Consider the following 25,045-nt stretch of genomic DNA (forward strand, 5'->3'; position numbering starts at 1 on the left):
ATGTGTTTCATGATGATTTACTTTGTATTGCTGTCAGACATTATTCCACATGTTATATTAAATAATACCATATTGTTCAGGGTCATGATATTGCTTGTTTTATTATTTTAAAAAATATTACATATTTAGATACATGAAAGATTGTGTGTGGATCAGTGTCAGTACAGGATAAACATCATACCAGCATCATGTTGTAAATAATACAATTTTCTTACAATAAATACATGAATGAATTATGAATACATTGATTTATGATGATTTCCAATTTGATGTTATTTCTGCTTATTGGACAAATGATGGCGCCATTGAACCATGTAGCCAATGAGTGGCTCGGCTGAAGGCTCGTCAGACCTGCTACATTACTGTCAGGAGATAAACTGTCATTGAAAAAAAAACACTCATCACTCAGACACAAATACAGTAGGACACACAGACTAGGTTACATGGATGTCAGGGTTCACTTTGAGTCCGTTGTTCTGAAGATCAGTGAGCTGAAGACATCTCTTTCACACAAGAACACAGTGGATAAACAGAGCAGCTTGCCTTGGCCTTGTCATAATGACAGCTCACTGTTGTCTGTTGTTTCTAGCTAGCTAATGTTGATAGCTAAATGTCAGCTAACTAACTAGCTCACTAGCTAACTATGGGGTCTTGCTGTAATTCAGCGGCAGCGCATCATATTGTTCACAATCCAGTACATTCAGAGTAGCTGTGTGATGCACAAAAATGCTTGTTTATCACTGAATAACAGCAGCTTCATGTAGCTAACAAGCTAGTTGAGATCACTAGTTCACTCAATTGAAACACCAGTTCAACATAAGTCCCAATAACACAGTATTTTTTCGTGCATGACTGTTTTATTCTATATATATTTTTGACATTTTCTACCTTCTATTTTGTATTTCATCGGACTAGTCGGGAGATATGAGGCCTGGAGGCTGCAGTAATGTTGAGATGTCAGTAGGGAGAGCTCTAGTCTAGAACACTGGAACCAAAGATACTCCCCTTTCATCTGTTCTGGTACCTTCAGTACCAGCTGATGAGGAGTGATGGGAATGGGTCACATGTTGTCTCTTGTAAAACATGTAGGTCCACTCCTCAAATAAAGAAATGTAACTACAGTATTCTGACTTTAGACCATTTTCTATTTAGATTCAGTAACATCCCTTATGTGACATGCTGTTCCTGCATGTTAATGCCCTGACTAGGCTACTTTAAAATGTGTCAACCACAGAACTCACACTTAGGCTACGCCTGCTTCTACTAACACTCACAGAAGACTACTTCTTGTTTCCAAGCAGTGACAGTAAGTTGACTAACTGTTCAAGACCTCTCTTCTTCACTTCACTCTGTAAGTACACTTGACGATATCTTGAAATATAGTTTTAGTTTTGATGTTTTTATCCAAACATCACATGACTTCCTGTATCGTTGTACTTGTTGGTTTATTTTGAACTGTGTTTTGGTTGTTACATCAGGGCCTGTATTCATAAAGTGTCTCAGATGGTCCATATAATTATGATCTAAAAGGCTGAACTGATCCCAGATCAGCTCTCCTACACATTGTGAATACTGATCCTGGACTGTGATTTCATGTGTTTAGTTTAGTTCAGTTTATTCATTTACATGTTTAAAACATGATCAGTAGAGTTTACCAGTAATACCCAGATCTCCATTCAATAGGGTCATGTTCACTGTCATAGTATAACAGGGTCATGTGTGTGTGTGTGTGTGTGTGTGTGTGTGTGTGTGTGTGTGTGTGTGTGTGTGTGTGTGTGTGTGTGTGTGTGTGTGTGTGTGTGTGTGTGTGTGTGTGTGTGTGTGTGTGTGTGCGTGCGTGCGTGCGTGCGTGCGTGCGTGCGTGCGTGCGTGCGTGCGTGCGTGCGTGCGTGCGTGCGTGCGTGCGAGTGTATTTTTACATGTTAATCAGATTGTGGGATATACAGTCACGACCAACATTTTTGGCACTTGACAAGTACTGAGCTTTATTGTCTGCTACAAAAGTTGGGATGTATGTTGTACATGTGGTTTCACATTAAGACTTGTGCAGGCTATTTTAAGAGCTCTCAGAGCAACAGATTGTTGTGGAGACATTTTGAAAATGGCCTAAAGTAAGAGTTATGAGTGATTGAATGAATGAATGCTTTGTAAGAGCTTTAGGAGTAGTATAGACACAGTGATGGTGGACTGTGTTTTGGAGTAGTATTAACAAGAGCCACAGTGATGGTGGACTGTGTTTAGGAGTAGTATTAACATGAGACACAGTGAAGGTGGGTTGTGTTTAGGAGTAGTATTAACATGAGACACAGTGATGGAGGGTTGTGTTTAGGAGTAGTATTAACATGTGACACAGTGATGGTGGGTTGTGTGTAGGAGTAGTATTAAGATGAGACACAGTGATGGTGGGTTGTGTTTAGGAGTAGTATTAACATGAGACACAGTGATGGTGGGTTGTGTTTAGGAGTAGTATGAACATGAGACACAGTGATGGTGGGTTGTGTTTAGGAGTAGTATTAACATGAGACACAGTGATGGTGGGTTGTGTTTAGGAGTAGTATTAACATGAGACACAGTGATGGTGGGTTGTGTTTAGGAGTAGTATTAACATGAGACACAGTGATGGTGGGTTGTGTTTAGGAGTAGTATTAACATGAGACACAGTGATGGTGGGTTGTGTTTAGGAGTAGTATTAACATGAGACACAGTGATGGTGGGTTGTGTTTAGGAGTAGTATTAACATGAGACACAGTGATGGAGGGTTGTGTTTAGGAGTAGTATTAACATGAGACACAGTGATGGTGGGTTGTGACGTAGATAGAGTAGTTGGTAGAGCACCTGCAGTGTCAGTTTGGTTCCCAGGACCACCCATACGTAACATATTCTAAAAACAGGACAGGTCAAACTAAAATAGACAATATGGACTGGATAACCAGGATAGTCACTGCTGTCCAGGAGATTCATCCCGTTGGCTAAACTGTCATGATCAGTGGTTTCAAGTTTGTATCCTTCAATTGTTTTACAAGGCTGATAATAGCGGGGAAAAAAAATATTTCTGGATTTGTTGCTGTGTAAACACATTGCAAAAAGGCTCAGGATAACTCTGCCTGATAAAGTTGGGTGGCTGATATTCAAAGCTTAATAATTAGCCACATTGATTAGTCACAGGAATCAGGACTAATTAAGTTGATGAAAAGGCCCCCGTAAGAACAGGTCAACATGGTAGAAAACACCCCCGTAAGAACAGGTCAACATGGTAGAAAACACCCCCGTAAGAACAGGTCGACATGGTAGAAAACACCCCCGTAAGAACAGGTCGACATGGTAGAAAACACCCCCGTAAGAACAGGTCGACATGGTAGAAAACACCCCCGTAAGAACAGGTCGACATGGTAGAAAACACCCCCGTAAGAACAGGTCAGCATGGTAGAAAACACCCCCGTAAGAACAGGCCGACATGGTAGAAAACACCCCCGTAAGAACAGGCCGACATGGTAGAAAACACCCCCGTAAGAACAGGCCGACATGGTAGAAAACACCCCCGTAAGAACAGGTCGACATGGTAGAAAACACCCCCGTAAGAACAGGCCGACATGGTAGAAAACACCCCCGTAAGAACAGGTCGACATGGTAGAAAACATCCCCGTAAGAACAGGTCAACATGGTAGAAAACACCCCGTAAGAACAGGTCAACATGGTAGAAAACATATTTTTGGACATATTTTTGGGTCATGTCCGAACTGGCTTACAGACAACACTGTAGTCTTTACCTCAGTAAGCATCGTCCAACACGGACACCTTTTGGATGGTTTTTGGTACATCCAGACCGGCCCTGATTTCCACGTTCACGGACGTTGGTTTTTGGTCTGGTCCGGACCAAATCTGAACCAATCATAGACGTCTGTGTTTGTTTGAGGTTTTGCCCGGTCTGGACCAGCTTTCATTTGGCCCAAACAGAGATGTCTATAAATCACCTCTTTTCATCTTTCATTCAGAACCTAAAGTGAAACTAACTTCAACACCTGGAAAAATAATTATTTTAAAACCACGACCTAGAGAGGAAACACCGGCAATCAACTTAACACTTTACAACTAAGCACACTGAAAATAAACAGGACTTCTGCAGAGTTGCACACACTGTGGTCCAACCAACAGCTCCACACAAAGAGCCAGAAGAGCTTTATTTCCTCCTTCCTGACTGCTGATGTGCTCTTAAAGTGGCAGCGCACGGTGAAGGCTCTGTGCAGGATTTCACCACAACATTAAACTATGTATGGATAACAGGCTACATTAGAATATGTAAAGATAACAGGCTACATTAGACTATATATGGATAACAGGCTACATTAGAATATGTATGGATAACAGGCTACATTAGAATATGTAAAGATAACAGGCTACATTAGACTATATATGGATAACAGGCTACATTAGAATATGTAAAGATAACAGGCTACATTAGACTATATATGGATAACAGGCTACATTAGAATATGTAAAGATAACAGGCTACATTAGACTATGTATGGATAACAGGCTACATTAGACTATATATGGATAACAGGCTACATTAGACTATATATGGATAACAGACTACATTAGACTATATATGGATAACAGACTACATTAGACTACATATGGATAACAGGCTACATTAGACTATATATGGATAACAGGCTAAATTAGATTATATATGGATAACAGGCTACATTAGACTATATATGAATAACAGACTACATTAGACTATATATGGATAACAGACTACATTAGACTACATATGGATAACAGGCTACATTAGACTATATATGGATAACAGGCTACATTAGACTATATATGGATAACAGGCTACATTAGACTATATATGGATAACAGGCTACATTAGACTATATATGGATAACGGGCTACATTAGACTATATATGGATAACGGGCTACATTAGACTATATATGGATAACAGGCTACATTAGACTATATATGGATAACAGGCTAAATTAGACTATATATGGATAACGGGCGACATTAGACTATATATGGATAACAGGCTACATTAGACTATATATGGATAACAGGCTAAATTAGATTATATATGGATAACAGGCTACATTAGACTATATATGGATAACAGGCTAAATTAGATTATATATGGATAACAGGCTACATTAGACTATATATGGATAACATGCTACACTAGACTATATATGGATAACAGGCTACATTAGACTATATATGGATAACATGCTACACTAGACTATATATGGATAACAGGCTACATTAGACTATATATGGATAACAGGCTAAATTAGATTATATATGGATAACAGGCTACATTAGACTATATATGGATAACAGGCTACATTAGACTATATATGGATAACAGGCTACATTAGACTATATATGGATAACATGCTACATTAGACTATATATGGATAACAGGCGACATTAGACTATATATGGATAACAGGCTACATTAGATTATATATGGATAACAGGCTACATTAGACTATATATGGATAACAGGCTACATTAGACTATATGTGGATAACAGGCTACATTAGACTATATATGGATAACAGGCTACATTAGACTATATATGGATAACAGGCTACATTAGACTATATATGGATAACAGGCTACATTAGACTATATGTGGATAACAGGCTACATTAGACTATATATGGATAACAGGCTAAATTAGATTATATATGGATAACAGGCTACATTAGACTATATATGCATAACAGGCTACATTAGACTATATGTGGATAACAGGCTACATTAGACTATATATGGATAACAGGCTACATTAGACTATATATGGATAACAGGCTACATTAGACTATATATGGATAACAGGCTACATTAGACTATATATGGATAGCAGGCTACATTAGAATATACAGTATATGGACAGCAGACTGTGGTGATGATCATACTGATGTCTCTGCTAACTAATGCTACTACCAATACTGTACACAAGGGTCAACAGTGTAACATAATATGATAGTGGTATGTTGTAGTACTACAGACTTCAGTGTTTGTGTGATTAAATGTGACTTTGTCAAGTAGCCAGTGTTGTGTTTCACCATTCTATCTGATGTATTGTCAGTTTGGAATGTTGTTATTAGCCCAACATTATTAAGGTCATTGTTATTAGGATGGTGCAGTAATGTTGAGATGCCAGTAGGGGGAGCTCTACTCTAGAACACTGGAACCTTCAGTACCACATTGATGCAGCTGATGAGGAGAGTAAATTGAATGTGTTTGTAGAATAGAATGAATGACATCATGGAACTGACCAAATGTAAATGGAACTTTGACCTGTTCCATGTAGAACTCAGAGGGACAAGACAACACATTCTAAGATATTATAAACATTCAAAATAGAATAGTCAACATATTGTTAACATGGTTCTGTATTTAAATGAAAGTGGAAATGGGGGACATTTTGTCCATTATAGAAATGTAGGACCCATTTTAATACAGTAACCTCCCTTCTCTGACATGCTGTTCTGATTATCATGCATGTTAATGTCTTAAAGAGGAAGGAAAGGACTGTTCTGCATCAGCTACTTGTGTTCTGACTACTATAAATATGTATCAACCACAGAACACACATTTACTAGCAGTTCCCACTCAATACCAGTCAGTTGACTCACTGTACAAGACCTCTCCCCTTCAGTCTGTAAGTACTCTTGAGATCTTGAAATATAGTATTTTGTTTTTAGCCGTAAGTCATGTACTCAAGGGTCTCAGACATGGAGTGCTGATCTAGGATCAGGTCCTGCTGGTCCATATAATTATGATCTAAATGGGAAAAGTAGATCCTACTCTGGGACACTTTGTGGATACAGACACTATGATATAATGATGATATAGAAGGTATATGTGACTTGTTGTTTATCCTCACAGCTTGGGGACAGGAGTTATCATTCAAGCTGGTGGTAACTGCCTTGCTCAAAATGGCAGAGGTTTCCACCTTGCCAGGTCTGGGATTTGAACCAGTAATGTTTCAGTTACTGGCCCAACGTTCTTAACTGCTAGACTACCTGCCGATACCACTGACACACCATATTACCAAACTATTATGATGGATGTTATTTACACACCATCCTCTCAAGGCTGTGATGATGATGAGTTGTTATACCTGCATCCCAAATGACACCATATTCACTATAGAGTGCACTACTTTTGACTAGAGTCCTACCTGCTGCCCCTGATGGTTTGTATGTAGTTATTCACCAGCTATAGAGTGAGTTGTTTATGTTTCTAAGACTGCAGGGTGGGAGATGCAACAATGGCCTTGAGAACAGCAGGAAGTGTGTTGGTGGTCTTTCTCTGGTCTGTAGCAGGTATGGTCTCATTCTTATCTTTTAATCACTCTGTTTATCAATCTACAGACATTTCTAAAAGGATAAGAATCATAATGTTATTCTGGTGTGTTCTGTTAGGAGTCTCCACTTCACTTTAAATAGTTATCTTTCACACCTCACTGAGTGATGCTTATCTGTGGTTTCCATTCACACTCAAATCAGGAACTATGGCAACAAAATGTGGACAAACCCTACCTTCAGTGTGAGCCAATAGACCTCGTTCTCATTCTTATACCATTGTGTTGTGTGACTTGTGTTTCAGTGGTACTGGGTCAGTATGTCTGGAGTGTTACATACACCACTCAGAGTATCTGCACCTTGAAGGGGTCAACAGTGGAGCTGACCTGCTCTTACACATATCCCAGAGGTCATAAAGTCACAACAACACTCTGGTTCACTAAAATGGAGACTGGTGTAGAACCTGAAGATCTAGGTCAGGACCCAGAGTATGCAGGTCGTCTGGTGTATAATGGGGATAAGAAGAATGACTGCAACCTGAAAATCAGGGACCTGAGAGAGAAAGACTCAGCTACGTACAAGTTCAGATTCATAACAGATCAGACCAGAGGGAAATATTATGGAGATCCTGGAGTCACTCTGTCTGTTACAGGTACAGTAACATTCTATATACTGGTGATCCTGGAGTCACTGTCTGTTACAGGTACAGTAACATTCTATATACTGGTGATCCCTGAGTCACTCTGTTACAGGTACAGTTACATTCTATATACTGGTGATCCCTGAGTCACTCTGTTACAGGTACAGTAACATTCTATATACTGGTGATCCTGGAGTCACTCTGTCTGTTACAGGTACAGTTACATTCTATATACTGGTGATCCTGGAGTCACTCTGTCTTGTCACAGGTACAGTAACATTCTATATACTGGTGATCCCTGAGTCACTCTGTCTGTTACAGGTACAGTAACATTCTATATACTGGTGATCCTGGAGTCACTCTGTCTGTTACAGGTACAGTAACATTCTATATACTGGTGATCCCTGAGTCACTCTGTCTGTTACAGGTACAGTAACATTCTATATACTGGTGATCCTGGAGTCACTCTGTCTGTTACAGGTACAGTAACATTCTATATACTGATGATCCTGGAGTCACTCTGTCTGTCTCAGGTACAGTAACATTCTATATACTGGTGATCCTGGAGTCACTCTGTCTGTTACAGGTACAGTTACATTCTATATACTGGTGATCCTGGAGTCACTCTGTCTGTTACAGGTACAGTAACATTCTATTTACTGGTGATCCTGGAGTCACTCTGTCTGTTACAGGTACAGTTACATTCTATATACTGGTGATCCTGGAGTCACTCTGTCTGTTACAGGTACAGTAACATTCTATATACTGGTGATCCTGGAGTCACTCTGTCTGTTACAGGTACAGTAACATTCTATATACTGGTGATCCTGGAGTCACTCTGTCTGTTACAGGTACAGTAACATTCTATATACTGGTGATCCTGGAGTCACTCTGTCTGTTACAGGTACAGTTACATTCTATATACTGGTGATCCTGGAGTCACTCTGTCTGTTACAGGTACAGTTACATTCTATATACTGGTGATCCTGGAGTCACTCTGTCTGTTACAGGTACAGTAACATTCTATATACTGGTGATCCTGGAGTCACTCTGTCTGTTACAGGTACAGTTACATTCTATATACTGGTGATCCTGGAGTCACTCTGTCTGTTACAGGTACAGTTACATTCTATATACTGGTGATCCTGGAGTCACTCTGTCTGTTACAGGTACAGTAACATTCTATATACTGGTGATCCTGGAGTCACTCTGTCTGTTACAGGTACAGTTACATTCAATATACTGGTGATCCTGGAGTCACTCTGTCTGTTACAGGTACAGATACATTATATATACTTGTGGTCCTGGAGTCACTCTGTCTGTTACAGGTACAGTTACATGCTTTATGCTGCTAGTCTGTTGAATTAATATCTACTGTCCATTTAGATCTAGAAATTGGATTTATATATATGAAACATATTTAAGAATGAAAAGAGTTTGAGAATGTCTTGCATCATGTGAATAAACTATAGAACAGGTGTTTCAGGGTTTTAATGTTGTGATCAACTCCAGCTCTGCAGGTGAAGGTGACTCCTGCTGCAAAGGGACAGAAGACACTGACCTGTATCACCACCTGTACTCTGACTGACAACCCCACCTACATCTGGTACAAGAATGGACAACATCTACATGAGAGCACCTCCCCCCAGTACAAATACTCAGTCTACAGTAACTATGAAGACAGCTACTCCTGTGCTGTAAAAGGCCATGAGGATCTCCTCTCTCCTGCAGTGTGTGAGTGTGAATTTAACTCAGTATTCTAGTATAACTTTTCAAGTATAACTCTTCTGTCTGCTGAACAGACCTCACAGTTGGAACAGGATGGAATAACTACTTTAGATTACTGAAACTCACGATTCCACTGTGGAAATAATGCCCTCTTTATGTTTCAGGTGTTCAGGGTCAGGACTGCAACAGAGTGACTTACTCCAAGAGGACAATCTGTGCCTTGAAAGGGTCATCAGTGGACATATCCTGTACTTATGGCAGTGGTTATGATACAGTCAAATCATCACTCTGGTTTAGTCCTAAACAGAGATCTAGGTGGAGGGATAAGTTGACACCTGAGGACCTAACAAGAGACCCAGGGTATGCAGGTCGTGTGAAGTACCCTGACAAAGAGAGATGGAGATACACTGGTCACTCCACCCTGAGAATCTCAGATCTGAGAGAGGAGGACTCAGCTGAGTATCGCTTCACTTTTAAAACACACAACATTGAATGGGGTCATAGTTTCCCAGGAACAACTCTGTCTGTCACAGGTAATACTACACTGTATGATACAACTGTAAATCATATTGAATTACAGGAGAAATATATGAACCATCCTGTTAACACAGAGGTGTATGTGGTTTTATACATATTGTTTCAGGTCTGCAGGTGAAGGTGACTCCTGCTGCAGAGGGACAGAAGACACTGACCTGTATCACCACCTGTACTCTGACTGACAACCCCACCTACATCTGGTACAAGAACGGACAACATCTAGATGAGCCCACTTCCCAACAACACGCTAGTAATATGCTGATGGTCTGGGATTCTACTGTGGACATTTACTCCTGTGCTGTTGAAGGTCATGAGGCTCTCCCCTCTCCTGTAGTTTGTGAGTCTGAATGAAACTAGAATTCAACAGGAAGTATCAGTCATTTAAGGTCAATGAGAAGGGTAATACTTCCATATTCATCATTACATAGAAATGACAGACAATGTCATAGATGTATGTACTCTGTCACAGGTAACACTGCATAGCACATTATACAGTTTTGAAGAGTCAGGAAATTAATCATTAATTCTAAACGATGTAATCTGTTTTTACTCCCCTTCCATTTAGGTTTTCAGGTGGAGGTGACTCCTAAACATTATTCAAATTACAAGACATTGACCTGTAGCACCACCTGTATTCTGACTGGTAACCCCACATACACCTGGTACAAGAACGGACAGGTAGTAACTGTGAAGACTTCCACCTATTCAGTCCTCCCTAATGCTAAGGACAGCTACTCTTGTGCTGTAAAAGGCCATGAGGATTTCCACTCTCCTGCAGTGTGTGAGTAAGAATTCAACTCAGTATTCTAGTATAACTTTTCATATATAATTATTCTGTCTGCTAAACAGCTTCAGAGTTGTCTAACAAAACTGTATCACACGATTACTGAAGCTCAATATTCCACTGTGTAAATCACACCCTCTTGTCATTATGTTTCAGGTGTTCAGGGTCAGAGCTGCAACATAGTGAATTACAATAAGATGAGAACCTGTGTCTTGAAGGGGTCAACAGTGTTCATATCCTGTACTTATGTTGGTTATTATTACACCACATCATCATTCTGGTTTAGAAGTGATAAGTCGACCCCTGAAGACCTAACCACAGACACAGGGTATGCAGGTCGTGTGAAGTACACTGGAACATACAGAGGTCCCTCCACCCTGAGAATCACAGATCTGAGAGAGGAGGACTCAGCTGAGTATCGGTTCACTTTTAAAGCAAACAGCTTTGAATGGGGTCATAGTTTCCCAGGAACAAGTCTGTCTGTCACAGGTAATACTACCCTGTATGATACAACTGTAAATCATATTGAATTACAGGATAAATATATGAACCATCCTGTTAACACCGAGGTGTATGTGGTTTTATACATATTGTTTCAGGTCTGCAGGTGAAGGTGACTCCTGCTGCAGAGGGACAGAAGACACTGACCTGTATCACCACCTGTACTCTGACTGACAACCCCACCTACATCTGGTACAAGAACGGACAGAATGTACAAGGTGTCTCCTCCCCCATGTACTCCATCAGCAGTGAGGATGCAGACAGCTACTTCTGTGCTGTAAAAGGACATGAGGATCTCAGCTCTCCTACAGTTTGTGAGTACAGTACAATAGTACAGTACTCTACTACTCAGCAAGTATCATGTATTCAGGTTAAAGAGACGTCTTACTTTATCAATCATTTTAGAACAATTTTTTTTTTAAATTACTAATTGCTAATGTTACTTTGACAAAACATTTGGTATTTTCCATCAGATAAACCAAAGAACACCTCAGTGTCAGTCAGTCCCTCAGGTGAAATAGTGGAGGGCAGTTCAGTGACTCTGACCTGCAGCAGTGATGCCAACCCACCTGTCCAGAGTTACACCTGGTGGTACAAGAAGAATGGAGGTGACTATCAGAGTATGACAGGACCACAGCATGTCTTCAATCAAATCCAGTCATCTGACACTGGAGAGTACGACTGTGTGTCCCAGAATGAGATGGGGACAGACAGGTCTAGGACCATAAACATGGATGTGAAGTGTGAGTAAAGTACAGCTCAGTGTTTGAATGATAAGGTAGCAAAACAATTATAACTAAATGAAGTAGTCCTAAAGCATAACATCTCCAAATTGTTAACGTTTTGTGTAAGTTAGAGTTTTAGATAGTTCTCTGACTTAACAGATCATTTATTTTTGACATGACATATCATTTGTAAATATACTACTGTCATAAATATACTACTGTCATAAATATACTACTGTCGTAAATATACTACTGTCGTAAATATACTACTGTCGTAAATATACTACTGTCGTAAATATACTACTGTCATAAATATACTACTGTCATAAATATACTACTGTCATAAATATACTACTGTCCTATCCGTCGGACAAATTCTCCTTTACTAGATGCGCCAAAGAACACCTCAGTGTCACTCAGTCCCTCTGGTGAAATAGTGGAGGGCAGTTCAGTGACTCTGACCTGCAGCAGTGATGCCAACCCACCTGTGGACAAATACACCTGGTACAAGAAGAACGTAACCTCACCAAAAGCATCAGGACAGAGTTACAGCATCACTAACATCATCTCTGAGAACAGAGGAGAATATTACTGTGAAGCTGAGAATAAATATGGACGTCTCAACTCTCCTTCTGTGTCTGTGGACGTTCAGTGTAAGTTCACCTCATCTTTAATCAGAGGATCACATTTAAATTCATTTTTAAATAACAAGTAAAACACTATTTAATACACTGTTACATATTGTCCACCAGACGGCCCAAAGAACACCTCAGTGTCAGTCAGTCCCTCTGGTGAAATAGTGGAGGGCAGTTCAGTGACTCTGAACTGCAGCAGTGATGCCAACCCACCTGTGGACAAATACACCTGGTACTTTCAAAATGAGACTTTTCTAAATGGATGTGGACAGATGTACAACATCAGTAACTTCAAGTCTAAGGACAGTGGACATTACCACTGTGAGGCCTGGAATAGAAGAGGATCTAGGAACTCTACAGCTCTGATGATCATTATACCAGGTGAAGTTTCATCTTAAATATTTCAACACAAAATTGTTTCAAACTAATATTAATAATTATACTTTAGCTTATAAAACTTTGTTTTATAATTATATATACTTTGAGATTAGATCAGTTAACAAATATTGCACTGTTCTCATATCATCCATATTTTATTATAGGGAAACAAACCTCAGTTCAGACTGCAGCTGTAGGAATCATAGTGGTTGTTCTGGTTCTCATCCTCTGTCTCTCTGGACTCATGTGGATCAGGTGAGTGATTCTTTTAAAGATTATTTCACTCTAACACTTTTTTATTAACTTACTTTGTTCATTGATTCATTGATTCATTCAATAATAAATTCATTCATTCATTAATGTGCAAACCAGGAAGAAGGCCTCCATATCCACCTCTGACACAAAAGACACATCAGAGAATGTACAGGTGAGTCTGTTACTATCAGATTATTTGTATTGCTTTGTGAATCATTTCTACTCATCATGTTGTCTGTCCTCTTCCCATCAGGGAGACTCTAGTCCAGTGTATGAAAACGTCTCAAGTATGTCTACAGCCCCCACTGCAGCACAGACAGAGTCCACATATGACCAGGATGATGTTCACTACACCAGCGTCCACTTCTCTCGCTCCAAAAACCAGGAAGTGCCTCTGTACTCCACCGTCCAGCTGCCTCAACCCCAGAAAGAGGATGAGGATGTCCAGGACGATGCTGTGAAATTCAACCTCCCCAGTGCTGCCACCCGGTGAGCATATTCTGCCATTACAACAACATAGAGCCAATTATAGAGCATTGTGAATACACCACATTAAAATAACATAGAGCCAATTATAGAGCATTGTGAATACACCACATTAAAATAACAGAGCCAATTATAGAGCATTGTGAACACACCACATTAAAATAACATATAGCCAATTATAGAGCATTGTGAATAACCCACATTAAAATAACATAGAGCCAATTATAGAGCATTGTGAACACACCACATTAAAACAACAGAGCCAATTATAGAGCATTGTGAACACACCACATTAAAACAACAGAGCCAATTATAGAGCATTGTGACACACCACATTAAAATAACATATAGCCAATTATAGAGCATTGTGAATCCACCACATTAAAATAACATAGAGCCAATTATAGAGCATTGTGAATACACCACATTAAAACAACATAGAGCCAATTATAGAGCATTGTGAAAACACCACATTAAAGGAGAAGTTGGCTTTTTTACAACCAAATTAAACATGTTGATGTAACTGCTATGTTGTATTCGGGTCCAGACAACTTTGTGATTTCACTTGTTTTAGAGAAACTTTCCCCAACCAGCAATTCACTTCCTCATCCTCGTTGTGCAGTACAGAGGCTCTGAAAAACATGAACAAATGCTCCAAAAACACCCAAATACGTCCTTTTAGAAACAGAAATATCTCAGTATAGTGATGCAGGTCTTTAGATGTAACAGTTGTACACATGACATTGTGTCATTCTGAACTTTAGCCACAACGTTATATTCCGTTTTGTGTGACTCCTGCTGTTTCTCCGTCCAACTGTTCTATTCTCAGTGTATCAGGCTGCTAGAACGGACGAGAAGCATCGTTCAAGTCTCAACAACATGGAACATTACGGATTAAGTTCAGAATGACACCATTTCATGTGTACAACATCTAAAGACGCATCACTATAGACTACTTAGAGCTTTTTAGTCTCTAAAAGGATGTTTTGGGGTGTTTTTGGAGCCCACTGACTGAACAACGAGGATGAGGAAGTGAATAGATGGTTGGGGATAGTTTCTCAAAAACGAGTGAAATCGCCCAAAGAATCTGCCTCTTCTATAACGTACTATTTACCTGTCATTTGTTTTAGATTTGGTTGTAAACAAGCTGTATTCTTGATTACAGCTCATTCATATGCTGCTGCTTATTGGACGAGAAGACCATGATGTCATCAATAAGCAAAAGAGTTGACCCCTAGTGGCCACTAGTGATGTCATTTCCTTAAACTACAAACCCAACAATGGAAATCTCAAGACGATTCCCATGTCTATAATGAGAGAGTGGTGGTTTTGAGGAACTGTCCTGTGTTCCAAATGGAACCCTATTCCCTATTTAGTGCACTACTTTTCACCATAACCTTAGAGGCCTTGGTCAAAGTAATGTACTATAAAGAGTATATGAAGGTTTTTGGGGATGCAGATTCTGTTTCATTTCTGTTTCTCTCTCTTCAGACCCACGGCAGCACAAGCAGCTGAGGAGGACTCTTCTGTTCTCTACAGTACAGTCAACAAACCTGAACCAAGAAGACCTGAACATTACAAACCCAGAACCAAGAAGAACTGAACACAATAAACCCAGAACCAAGAAGACCTGAACACAACAAACCCAGAACCAAGAAGACCTGAACACAACAAACCTAGAACCAAGAAGAACTGAACACAACAAACCCAGAACTTATAATTATGTGTGAATACATTTTACATGCCGGTGGCCCCATTGGGAATGGAAGCCATGCACCATGCTCTACCAACTGAGACACAGGACTACTGTATTCACACTTAGTTGGAGTGCTGATCTATGGTCAGTTTTGTCTTATAAACAATGCTGTACTTGTCCTCTTGCTCAGTTGTGCACCGGGGCCTCCACTCCTCTTTCTATTCTGGTTAGAGCCAGTTTGCGCTGTTCTGTGAAGGGAGTAGTACACAGCGTTGTACGAGATCTTCAGTTTCTTGGCAATTTCTCGCATGGAATAGCCTTCATTTCTCAGAACAAGAATAGACTGACGAGTTTCAGAAGAAAGTTATTTGTTTCTTGCCATTTTGAGCCTGTAATGGAACCCACAAATACTGATACTTCAGATACTCAACGAGTCTAAGGCCAGTTTTATTGCTTCTTTAATCGGGACAACAGTTTTTAGCTGTGCTAACATAATTGCAAAAGGGTTTTCTAATGATCAATTAGCCTTTTAAAATTATACACTTGGATTAGCTAACACAACGTGCCATTGGAACATAGGAGTGATGGTTGCTGATAATGGGCCTCTGTACGCCTATGTAGATATTCCATAAAAAATATGCCATTTCCAGCAACAATAGTCATTTACAACATTAACCATGTCTACACTGTATTTCTGATTAATTTGATGTTATTTTAATGGACCAAAAATGTGCTTTTCTTTTAAAAACAAAGACATTTCTAAGTGACCCCAAACTTTTGACCAGTAGTGTGTGTGTGTATATATATATTATTCTTATTTACATTTTTCATTAAAAAATATATACGAACATTACATCTTTTTTTCTATTTTGTTCCTATTCTATTACATTATACAGTCCTGTACTATTCTATTAAATTATACAGTCCTGTACTATTCTATTACATTATACAGTCCTGTACTATTCTATTAAATTATACAGTCCTGTACTATTCTATTACATTATACAGTACTGTACTATTCTATTACATTATACAGTATTGTACTATTCTATTACATTATACAGTACTGTACTATTCTGTTACATTATATAGTCCTGTACTATTCTATTACAGTATACAGTACTGTACTATTACAGTATTACAGTACTGTACTATTACAGTATTGTACTATTGTATTACATTATACAGTCCTGTACTATTATATTACATTATACAGTCCTGTACTATTTATTCCTGTACTATTGTATTACATTATACAGTACTGTACTATTCTATTACATTATACAGTACTGTACTATTACAGTATTGTACTATTCTATTACATTATACAGTATTGTACTATTCTATTACATTATACAGTCCTGTACTATTCTATTACATTATACAGTATTGTACTATTCTATTACATTATACAGTATTGTACTATTCTATTACATTATACAGTACTGTACTATTCTATTACATTATACAGTACTGTACTATTCTATTACATTATACAGTACTGTACTATTCTATTACATTATACAGTCCTGTACTATTCTATTACAGTATACAGTACTGTACTATTCTATTACATTATACAGTACTGTACTATTCTATTACATTATACAGTATTGTACTATTCTATTACATTATACAGTCCTGTACTATTCTATTACATTATACAGTCCTGTACTATTCTATTACATTATACAGTCCTGTACTATTCTATTACATTATACAGTCCTGTACTATTCTATTACATTATACAGTCCTGTACTATTCTATTACATTATACAGTCCTGTACTATTCTATTACATTATACAGTCCTGTACTATTCTATTACATTATACAGTCCTGTACTATTCTATTACATTATACAGTATTGTACTATTCTATTACATTATACAGTCCTGTACTATTCTATTACATTATACATTACTATTCTATTACATTATACAGTCCTGTACTATTCTATTACATTATACAGTCCTGTACTATTCTATTACATTATACAGTATTACTATTCTATTCATTATACATTGTACTATTCTATTACATTATACAGTATTGTACTATTCTATTACATTATACAGTCCTGTACTATTCTATTACAGTATACAGTCCTGTACTATTCTATTACATTATACAGTCCTGTACTATTCTATTACAGTATACAGTCCTGTACTATTCTATTACATTATACAGTCCTGTACTATTACATTATACAGTCCTGTACTATTCTATTACATTATACAGTCCTGTACTATTCTATTACATTATACAATTATTCTATTACATTATACAGTCCTGTACTATTCTATTACATTATACAGTCCTGTACTATTCTATTACATTATACAGTCCTGTACTATTCTATTACATTATACAGTCCTGTACTATTACATTATACAGTCCTGTACTATTACATTATACAGTACTGTTAGATGATACATAATATATGTTTACTTGGTTTGTTCATATACATTTATTATTGGTTTTATGACACATTTATGGTAATATTTTGCCTCAGTGTCCTGATGCAACGTCTCTTATCGCTTTTATAAATATACAAAATATTGGAAACTGTTAAGTGTGGATTGTGTTTAATAAACTGTTCAGATTCAACTTCATTGTCATTGTTTTCACCTTGTTATAACAGTATCTTCAAAGTAGCTTTTAAAATCACGCCTCAGGCCTCCCGGGTGGCGCAGTGGTTAAGGGCGCTGTACTGCAGCGCCAGCTGTGCCATCAGAGTCCCTGGGTTCGCACCCAGGCTCTGTCGTAACCGGCCGCGACCGGGAGGTCCGTGGGGCGACGCACAATTGGCCTAGCGTCGCCCGGGTTAGGGAGGGCTTGGTCGGTAGGGATATCCTTTTCTCATCGCGCACCAGCGACTCCTGTGGCGGGCCGGGCGCAGTGCGCGCTGACCAAGGTTGCCAGGTGCACAGTGTTTCCTCCGGCGCATTGGTGCGGCTGGCTTCCGGGTTGGATGCGCGCTGTGTTAAGAAGCAGTACGGCTGGTTGGGTTGTGTATCGGAGGACGCATGACTTTCAACCTTCGTCTCACCCGAGCCCGTACGGGAGTTGTAGCGATTAGACAAGATAGTAGCTACTACAACAATTGGATACCACGAAATTGGGGAGAAAAAAAAATATATAATAATAATAATAATCACGCCTCTTGCACTGTCCATACAGTAACTACTGTTAGGTTCTTATTTTTCAGAGTAAATGACTCACGGACACTAGAGAAGCTTTAACCAAGTTTAATTCTTCCCAAAGGTTCTGTACAGCTGTATTCAGACAGCAAAACATTTCTCACCATCACAGTTATATACATCCCACTTAAGACACTCCTCCTTTTCTCCAATCCTTACATCTTATGGTTCAACAGGAAGAAGATAACCAGATACTAAACCCTGATTACTCCCTTAATAAGGGGAACTGACCTCACCTCCTGACCTCAACCCCTCCTTCCCCTAGTCCACAGATGTCCATCTGTCTCCCCTATCTCAACCCCTCCTTCTCCGAGTCCACAGATGTCCATCTGTCTCCCCTATCTCAACCCCTCCTTCCCCTAGTCCACAGATGTCCATCTGTCTCCCCTATCTCAACCCCTCCTTCCTCTAGTCCACAGACGTCCATCTGTCTCCCCTATCTCAACCCCTCCTTCCCCTAAGTCCACAGACGTCCGTCTGTCTCCCCTATCTCAACCCCTCCTTCCTCTAGTCCACAGACGTCCATCTGTCTCCCCTATCTCAACCCCTCCTTCTCCTAGTCCACAGATGTCCACCTGTCTCCCCTATCTCAACCCCTCCTTCCTCTAGTCCACAGACGTCCATCTGTCTCCCCTATCTCAACCCCTCCTTCCTCTAGTCCACAGATGTCCATCTGTCTCCCCTATCTCAACCCCTCCTACCCCTAGTCCACAGATCTCAACCCCTCCTTCCCCTAGTCCACAGATGTACATCCGTCTCCCCTATCACAACTCCTCCTTCCCCTAGTCCACAGATGTCCATCTGTCTCCCCTATCTCAACCCCTCCTTCCTCTAGTCCACAGATGTCCATCTGTCTCCCCTATCTCAACCCCTCCTACCCCTAGTCCACAGATGTCCATCTGTCTCCCCTATCTCAACCCCTCCTTCCCCTAGTCCACAGATCTCAACCCCTCCTTCCCCTAGTCCACAGATCTCAACCCCTCCTTCCCCTAGTCCACAGACGTCCATCTGTCTCCCTATCTCAACCCCTCCTTCCCCTAGTCCACAGACGTCCATCTGTCTCCCCTATCTCAACCCCTCCTTCCCCTAGTCCACAGATCTCAACCCCTCCTTCCCCTAGTCCACAGACGTCCATCTGTCTCCCCCATCTCAACCCCTCCTTCCCCTAGTCCACAGACGTCTATCTGTCTCCCCTATCTCAACCCCTCCTTCCCCTAGTCCACAGATCTCAACCCCTCCTACCCCTAGTCCACAGACGTCCACCTGTCTCAACCGTTGCTCTTCTCCCTTCCACCCGACACATTCCACAGCCACCTGTCTTCCCACAGAGAACCCTTAACTTCTGACACACAACCCAGAGTCTCTTTCACTCTTCCTGTCCAAGGCTTCTTCTCTATCATTTATTTCATATCTCAATGTTCGAAGTTTAGCAGATTCCAACACTACAAATAAAACATTTACATTTGTTTGCATAGCAACAGTGGTTTATTCACTTATATTTGGGTTTGTACAGACATCATAAACATCATGTCTGTACAAAAATATACACAGACACATTCAGAAGGAGTCATCTCCAGCACATACAGTACACACACAACCACATTAAATATGACTTCTTGTCATTTTTAAAACACACATCATGCAGACACTACAGATGCTGTAAAGAGGTCAATGGAACGCAGACCGTGGGGGACATAAGAAGGATGCCGGATTGGTGCACATTCAACATATTTGATATAACCAAGTGTATATTCATCATGATTGATGCATTCTAAACAGGCCCACAATGTGGTTACTAAAGTCTGATTTGAATTTATTTGGCTGTTTTTGCTGCATCATTTAGGAGTTGTACCTTTTCAGGTTTAGAAGGAGTGACTGATAAATGCTAACTCACCTTCATATAAGCTGGTAGCATAGCTAGCATACAGAAATCAGTGGTGTAGTCAAAGTAGTTTTTAACTAATGTCGGTGGTTGGTGACGATGACCTGAACATTGGGGTTGACATCACAGGAGGCTGCTGAGGGGAGGACGGCTCATAATAAAGGCTGGAACGGAGCAAATGGAATGGCATCAGTCGCATGTGTTTGATGCATTTGATACCATTCCAACGATTTCGCTTCAGCCATTACTATCAGCCCATCCTCCCCAATTAAGGTGCCACCAACCTCCTGTGGTTGACATCCATACAAGCATTCAACTCTGATTTTTACCACAACATAGTACACATACTCTATACTGTAAATAATAATACGCCTAAATGTAGGTTCATTTTGCTGGGGGGCAATGAGGAGATTTGGGATCTTTCCCCCACGCGTTTCCATGGCAATTCGATTGTTTTGATTGACTTCTTCACAGCATCTTTTCAATGCTTTGAGCCAAAGCCAAAGAGACTCCTCGTCCTTAGGAGGTGGGTGCAAATCAAAAGGAGCCTCACAACTGCACTCGCTCCTCAAAAAAAATTGGTGGTCAAAACACTCCTGCTCCATAAACAGTTTCCGTTTCTGACAGTTGCCGTGGCAACCCCTTACAGAACATAAAATTACCATTTATGTGAATCCATGTTTGGAAAGTTGTGAGAAGCGATACTGAGTTAGTTAGCTAGCTAGCTCCCAACTATTAGCCGGAAGCGCTTAACCAGAAGTCACGCACAAAAAAAACTAAACACGGACCATATTTCTGTTGAAAATGAGGTAAATAGGACACAATATGGATGATTGGAGGGTTGTGGGTAATTCCGTCAGCCAGGGGATTCCCTCCCAGAACATTGAGAAATGGAACAATGTCGATGATTGATAATAATACATCTCACAGTTAACAAGTTCATACCAAGCAGTGAGATTATTGTTTCATTTAAAGCCTTTTGCCCTTAGAAGAATAACAGTCCACCATTTTGTCAAACTAGTAATTAGAGAATCAATAACATTATTGCATAGTGAGAATGTGATGTCATATAGAATGAGTGATATGGTCTCCAACATGGCGTGGCTTTGAGCCCCTAACTGTTGTCTGACCTTCCCAGGTAGGTGTGTCTCTTTTGGGGGGCAGAGATGGGCTAGAGGTGGATGAGAGAGTGGAGACCCATGGAGGTGTACCTATTGCCCACCTAACTGTTGTCTGACCTTCCCAGGTAGGGGTGTCTCTTTTGGGGGGCAGAGATGGGCTAGAGGTGGATGAGAGAGTGGAGACCCATGGAGGTGTACCTATTGCACAACTAACTGTTGTCTGACCTTCCCAGGTAGGGGTGTCTCTTTTGGGGGGCAGAGATGGGCTAGAGGTGGATGAGAGAGTGGAGACCCATGGAGGTGTACCTATTGCCCACCTAACTGTTGTCTGACCTTCCCAGGTAGGGGTGTCTCTTTTGGGGGGCAGAGATGGGCTAGAGGTGGATGAGTGAGTGGAGACCCATGGAGGTGTACCTATTGCACAACTAACTGTTGTCTGACCTTCCCAGGTAGGAGGAGAGTGGAGATCCATGGAGGGGTACCGTTTACCCCCGACATCCCTAATGAGTCTGTGTTTGGGGATAGAGGGGAGCTAGGGGTGGAGGCTGTGAGGCTAAATATGGGCACCCTGTCCTTTAGGCCACACCCACAGGAAGTATCACTAAATGACGTTGTCAAACAGATGCATGGACTGCATGATGTTCTCATCCTGGACAGGAGGCAGGAAGGGACAAAAAGCACAACGGGTAAGAAGCAGTTGGAGAGAATGTTTAAACAGTACAGAAGCAGTAACAGGTTCTTAAATAAATATCAAGTTGAAGATCCAATGTTAGTAAATTAGCTTTATTGTTTCAATAACTTATGGTTGAGATTGGTGTGATTTTCCACATCCCGTCATGTCATGGTTGTTCAATGACTAGATCACTAGATTATTTGATTTCAGAGAGACTAAAAGATATACAGTTGAAGTCGGAAGTGTAAATACACTTATGTTGGAGTCATTGAAACTGGTTCTTCAACCACTCCACAAATCTCATGTTAACAAACTATAGTTTTGGCAAGTCGGTTAGGACATCTACTTTGTGGATGACACAAGTCATTTTTCCAACAATTGTTTACATTACAGATTATTTCACTTATAATTCACTGTATCACAATTCCAGTGGGTCAGAAGTTTACATACACTAACTGACAGCCTTTAAACAGCTTGTAAAATTCCAGAAAATGATGTCATGGCTTTAGAAGCTTCTGATAGGCCAATTTACATAATTTGAGTCAATTGGAGGTGTACCTGTGGATGTACTTCGAGCAATCATTTCTGATGAAAAAACACACATTTGTGGAAATAAACTTCACATTGTGACGTTTTAAATATGATTAAATCACGTCATAAATAATCATATCCTATAGAATCATGCTGAAATTGAACATATGCACACACACACACAAACAGGTACTCACGCAGACAGACAGACAGACAGACAGACAGACAGACAGACAGACAGACAGACAGACAGACAGACAGACAGACAGACAGACAGACAGACAGACAGACAGACAGACAGACAGACACCGACACACAGACACACACACACACCGACACACAGTCACACAGACACACAGACACACAAACCTTTTGACAAGACTCCAGAAACTCCTCAATGGTGACCACGCCATCTTTGTTCTTGTCCATTTTCTGCCAGAGTGAAACAGAGAAACAGTTGAATATGCTACTCTGATCCCTGGCCGTGACTCCGACGGGTGTCTCCGTGGGATATGCAACAAACACATTTCCATTTCACACCACACACTGTACAGGTTACACACCTGCATCTGAAACAGGACAAATATAAGCAACCTCTATTTGACCTTTTGGTTGTTCACAAAGTCAGAATGCAACAATAAGGAGGTTATGTCAAGAGGGTCCTTTTAAAACCCTTTGTGAAAAACAATGGATGTAGAATTAACTAACCATGGGGCCTGGATTCATTTAGAAAACACTGGAGGTAGAATGAACTAACCCTGGGGCCTGGATTCAATTAGGAAACACTGGAGGTAGAATTCACTAACCCTGGGGCCTGGATTAAATTAGAAAACACTGGAGGTAGAATTAACTAACCCTGGGGCCTGGATTCAATTAGAAAACACTGGAGGTAGAATTCACTAACCCTGGGGCCTGGATTCAATTAGAAAACACTGGAGGTAGAATTATCTAACCCTGGGGCCTGGATTCAATTAGAAAACACTGGAGGTAGAATGATCCAACCCTGGGGCCTGGATTCAAATAGAAAACACTGGAGGTAGAATGATCCAACCCTGGGGCCTGGATTCAAATAGAAAACACTGGAGGTAGACTTATCTAACCCTGGGGCCTGGATTCAATTAGAAAACACTGGAGGTAGAATTAACTAACCCTGGGGCCTGGATTCAATTAGAAAACACTGGAGGTAGAATTAACTAACCCTGGGGCCTGTATTCAATTTGAAAACACTGGAGGTAGAATTAACTAACCCTGGGGCCTGTATTCAATTAGAAAACACTGGAGGTAGACTTATCTAACCCTGGGGCCTGGATTCAATTAGAAAACACTGGAGGTAGAATTAACTAACCCTGGGGCCTGGATTCAATTAGAAAACACTGGAGGTAGACTTATCTAACCCTGGGGCCTGGATTCAATTAGAAAACACTGGAGGTAGAATTAACTAACCCTGGGGCCTGGATTCAATTAGAAAACACTGGAGGTAGAATTAACTAACCATGGGGCCTGGATTCAATTAGAAAACACTGGAGGTAGAATTAACTAACCCTGGGGCCTGGATTCAATTAGAAAACACTGGAGGTAGAATTAACTAACCCTGGGGCCTGGATTCAATTAGAAAACACTGGAGGTAGACTTATCTAACCCTGGGGCCTGGATTCAATTAGAAAACACTGGAGGTAGAATTAACTAACCCTGGGGCCTGTATTCAATTAGAAAACACTGGAGGTAGAATTATCTAACCCTGAGGCCTGGATTCAATTAGAAAACACTGGAGGTAGAATTAACTAACCCTGGGGCCTGGATTCAATTAGAAAACACTGGAGGTACACTTATCTAACCCTGGGGCCTGGATTCAATTTGAAAACACTGGAGGTAGAATTAACTAACCCTGGGGCCTGGATTCAATTAGAAAACACTGGAGGTAGAATTAACTAACCCTGGGGCCTGGATT

At 40.3% G+C, this 25,045-nt stretch overlaps 2 protein-coding genes across 4 annotated transcripts in view; one reads left to right on the plus strand and one right to left on the minus strand.

Moving 5' to 3' along the window:
* Positions 1–1,332: 1,332 nt before the first annotated feature.
* On the plus strand, positions 1,333–15,637 carry LOC115118578 (B-cell receptor CD22-like). Of its 3 annotated transcripts, none has more exons than XM_065001142.1 (16): positions 1,333–1,351; positions 7,268–7,345; positions 7,629–7,976; positions 9,477–9,698; positions 9,857–10,225; positions 10,336–10,566; positions 10,795–11,010; positions 11,170–11,502; positions 11,613–11,828; positions 11,988–12,257; positions 12,629–12,892; positions 12,992–13,255; positions 13,417–13,507; positions 13,625–13,679; positions 13,761–13,996; positions 15,485–15,637. In XM_065001142.1, the coding sequence occupies exons 2-16, from the start codon at positions 7,291–7,293 to the stop codon at positions 15,594–15,596; spliced, it is 3,282 nt and encodes a 1,093-aa protein (XP_064857214.1). In that variant the 5' UTR covers positions 1,333–1,351; positions 7,268–7,290; the 3' UTR covers positions 15,597–15,637. The 3 variants fall into 3 exon arrangements, with proteins under 3 accessions (XP_064857214.1, XP_064857215.1, XP_064857213.1); XM_065001143.1 differs by lacking the exon at positions 1,333–1,351 and adding an exon at positions 6,388–6,678 and having other exon boundaries at positions 15,159–15,637; XM_065001141.1 differs by lacking the exon at positions 1,333–1,351 and adding an exon at positions 6,392–6,678.
* A 4,715-nt stretch (positions 15,638–20,352) lies between these two features.
* The window catches only part of LOC115116862 (Kv channel-interacting protein 2-like), a 40,230-nt gene continuing 35,537 nt past the window's right edge, over positions 20,353–25,045 (minus strand). Inside the window, exons 7-8 of the mRNA XM_065001161.1 lie at positions 23,467–23,529; positions 20,353–22,542 (exon numbers count right to left, since the gene is read on the minus strand). Of these exons, the coding sequence (XP_064857233.1) occupies positions 22,495–22,542; positions 23,467–23,529 (111 nt within the window). The 3' untranslated portion in view covers positions 20,353–22,494. The remainder of the gene's footprint in view (positions 22,543–23,466; positions 23,530–25,045) is intronic.

This window comes from Oncorhynchus nerka, linkage group LG15 (genome assembly GCF_034236695.1).
Source record: "Oncorhynchus nerka isolate Pitt River linkage group LG15, Oner_Uvic_2.0, whole genome shotgun sequence".
NCBI lineage: Eukaryota > Metazoa > Chordata > Actinopteri > Salmoniformes > Salmonidae > Oncorhynchus > Oncorhynchus nerka.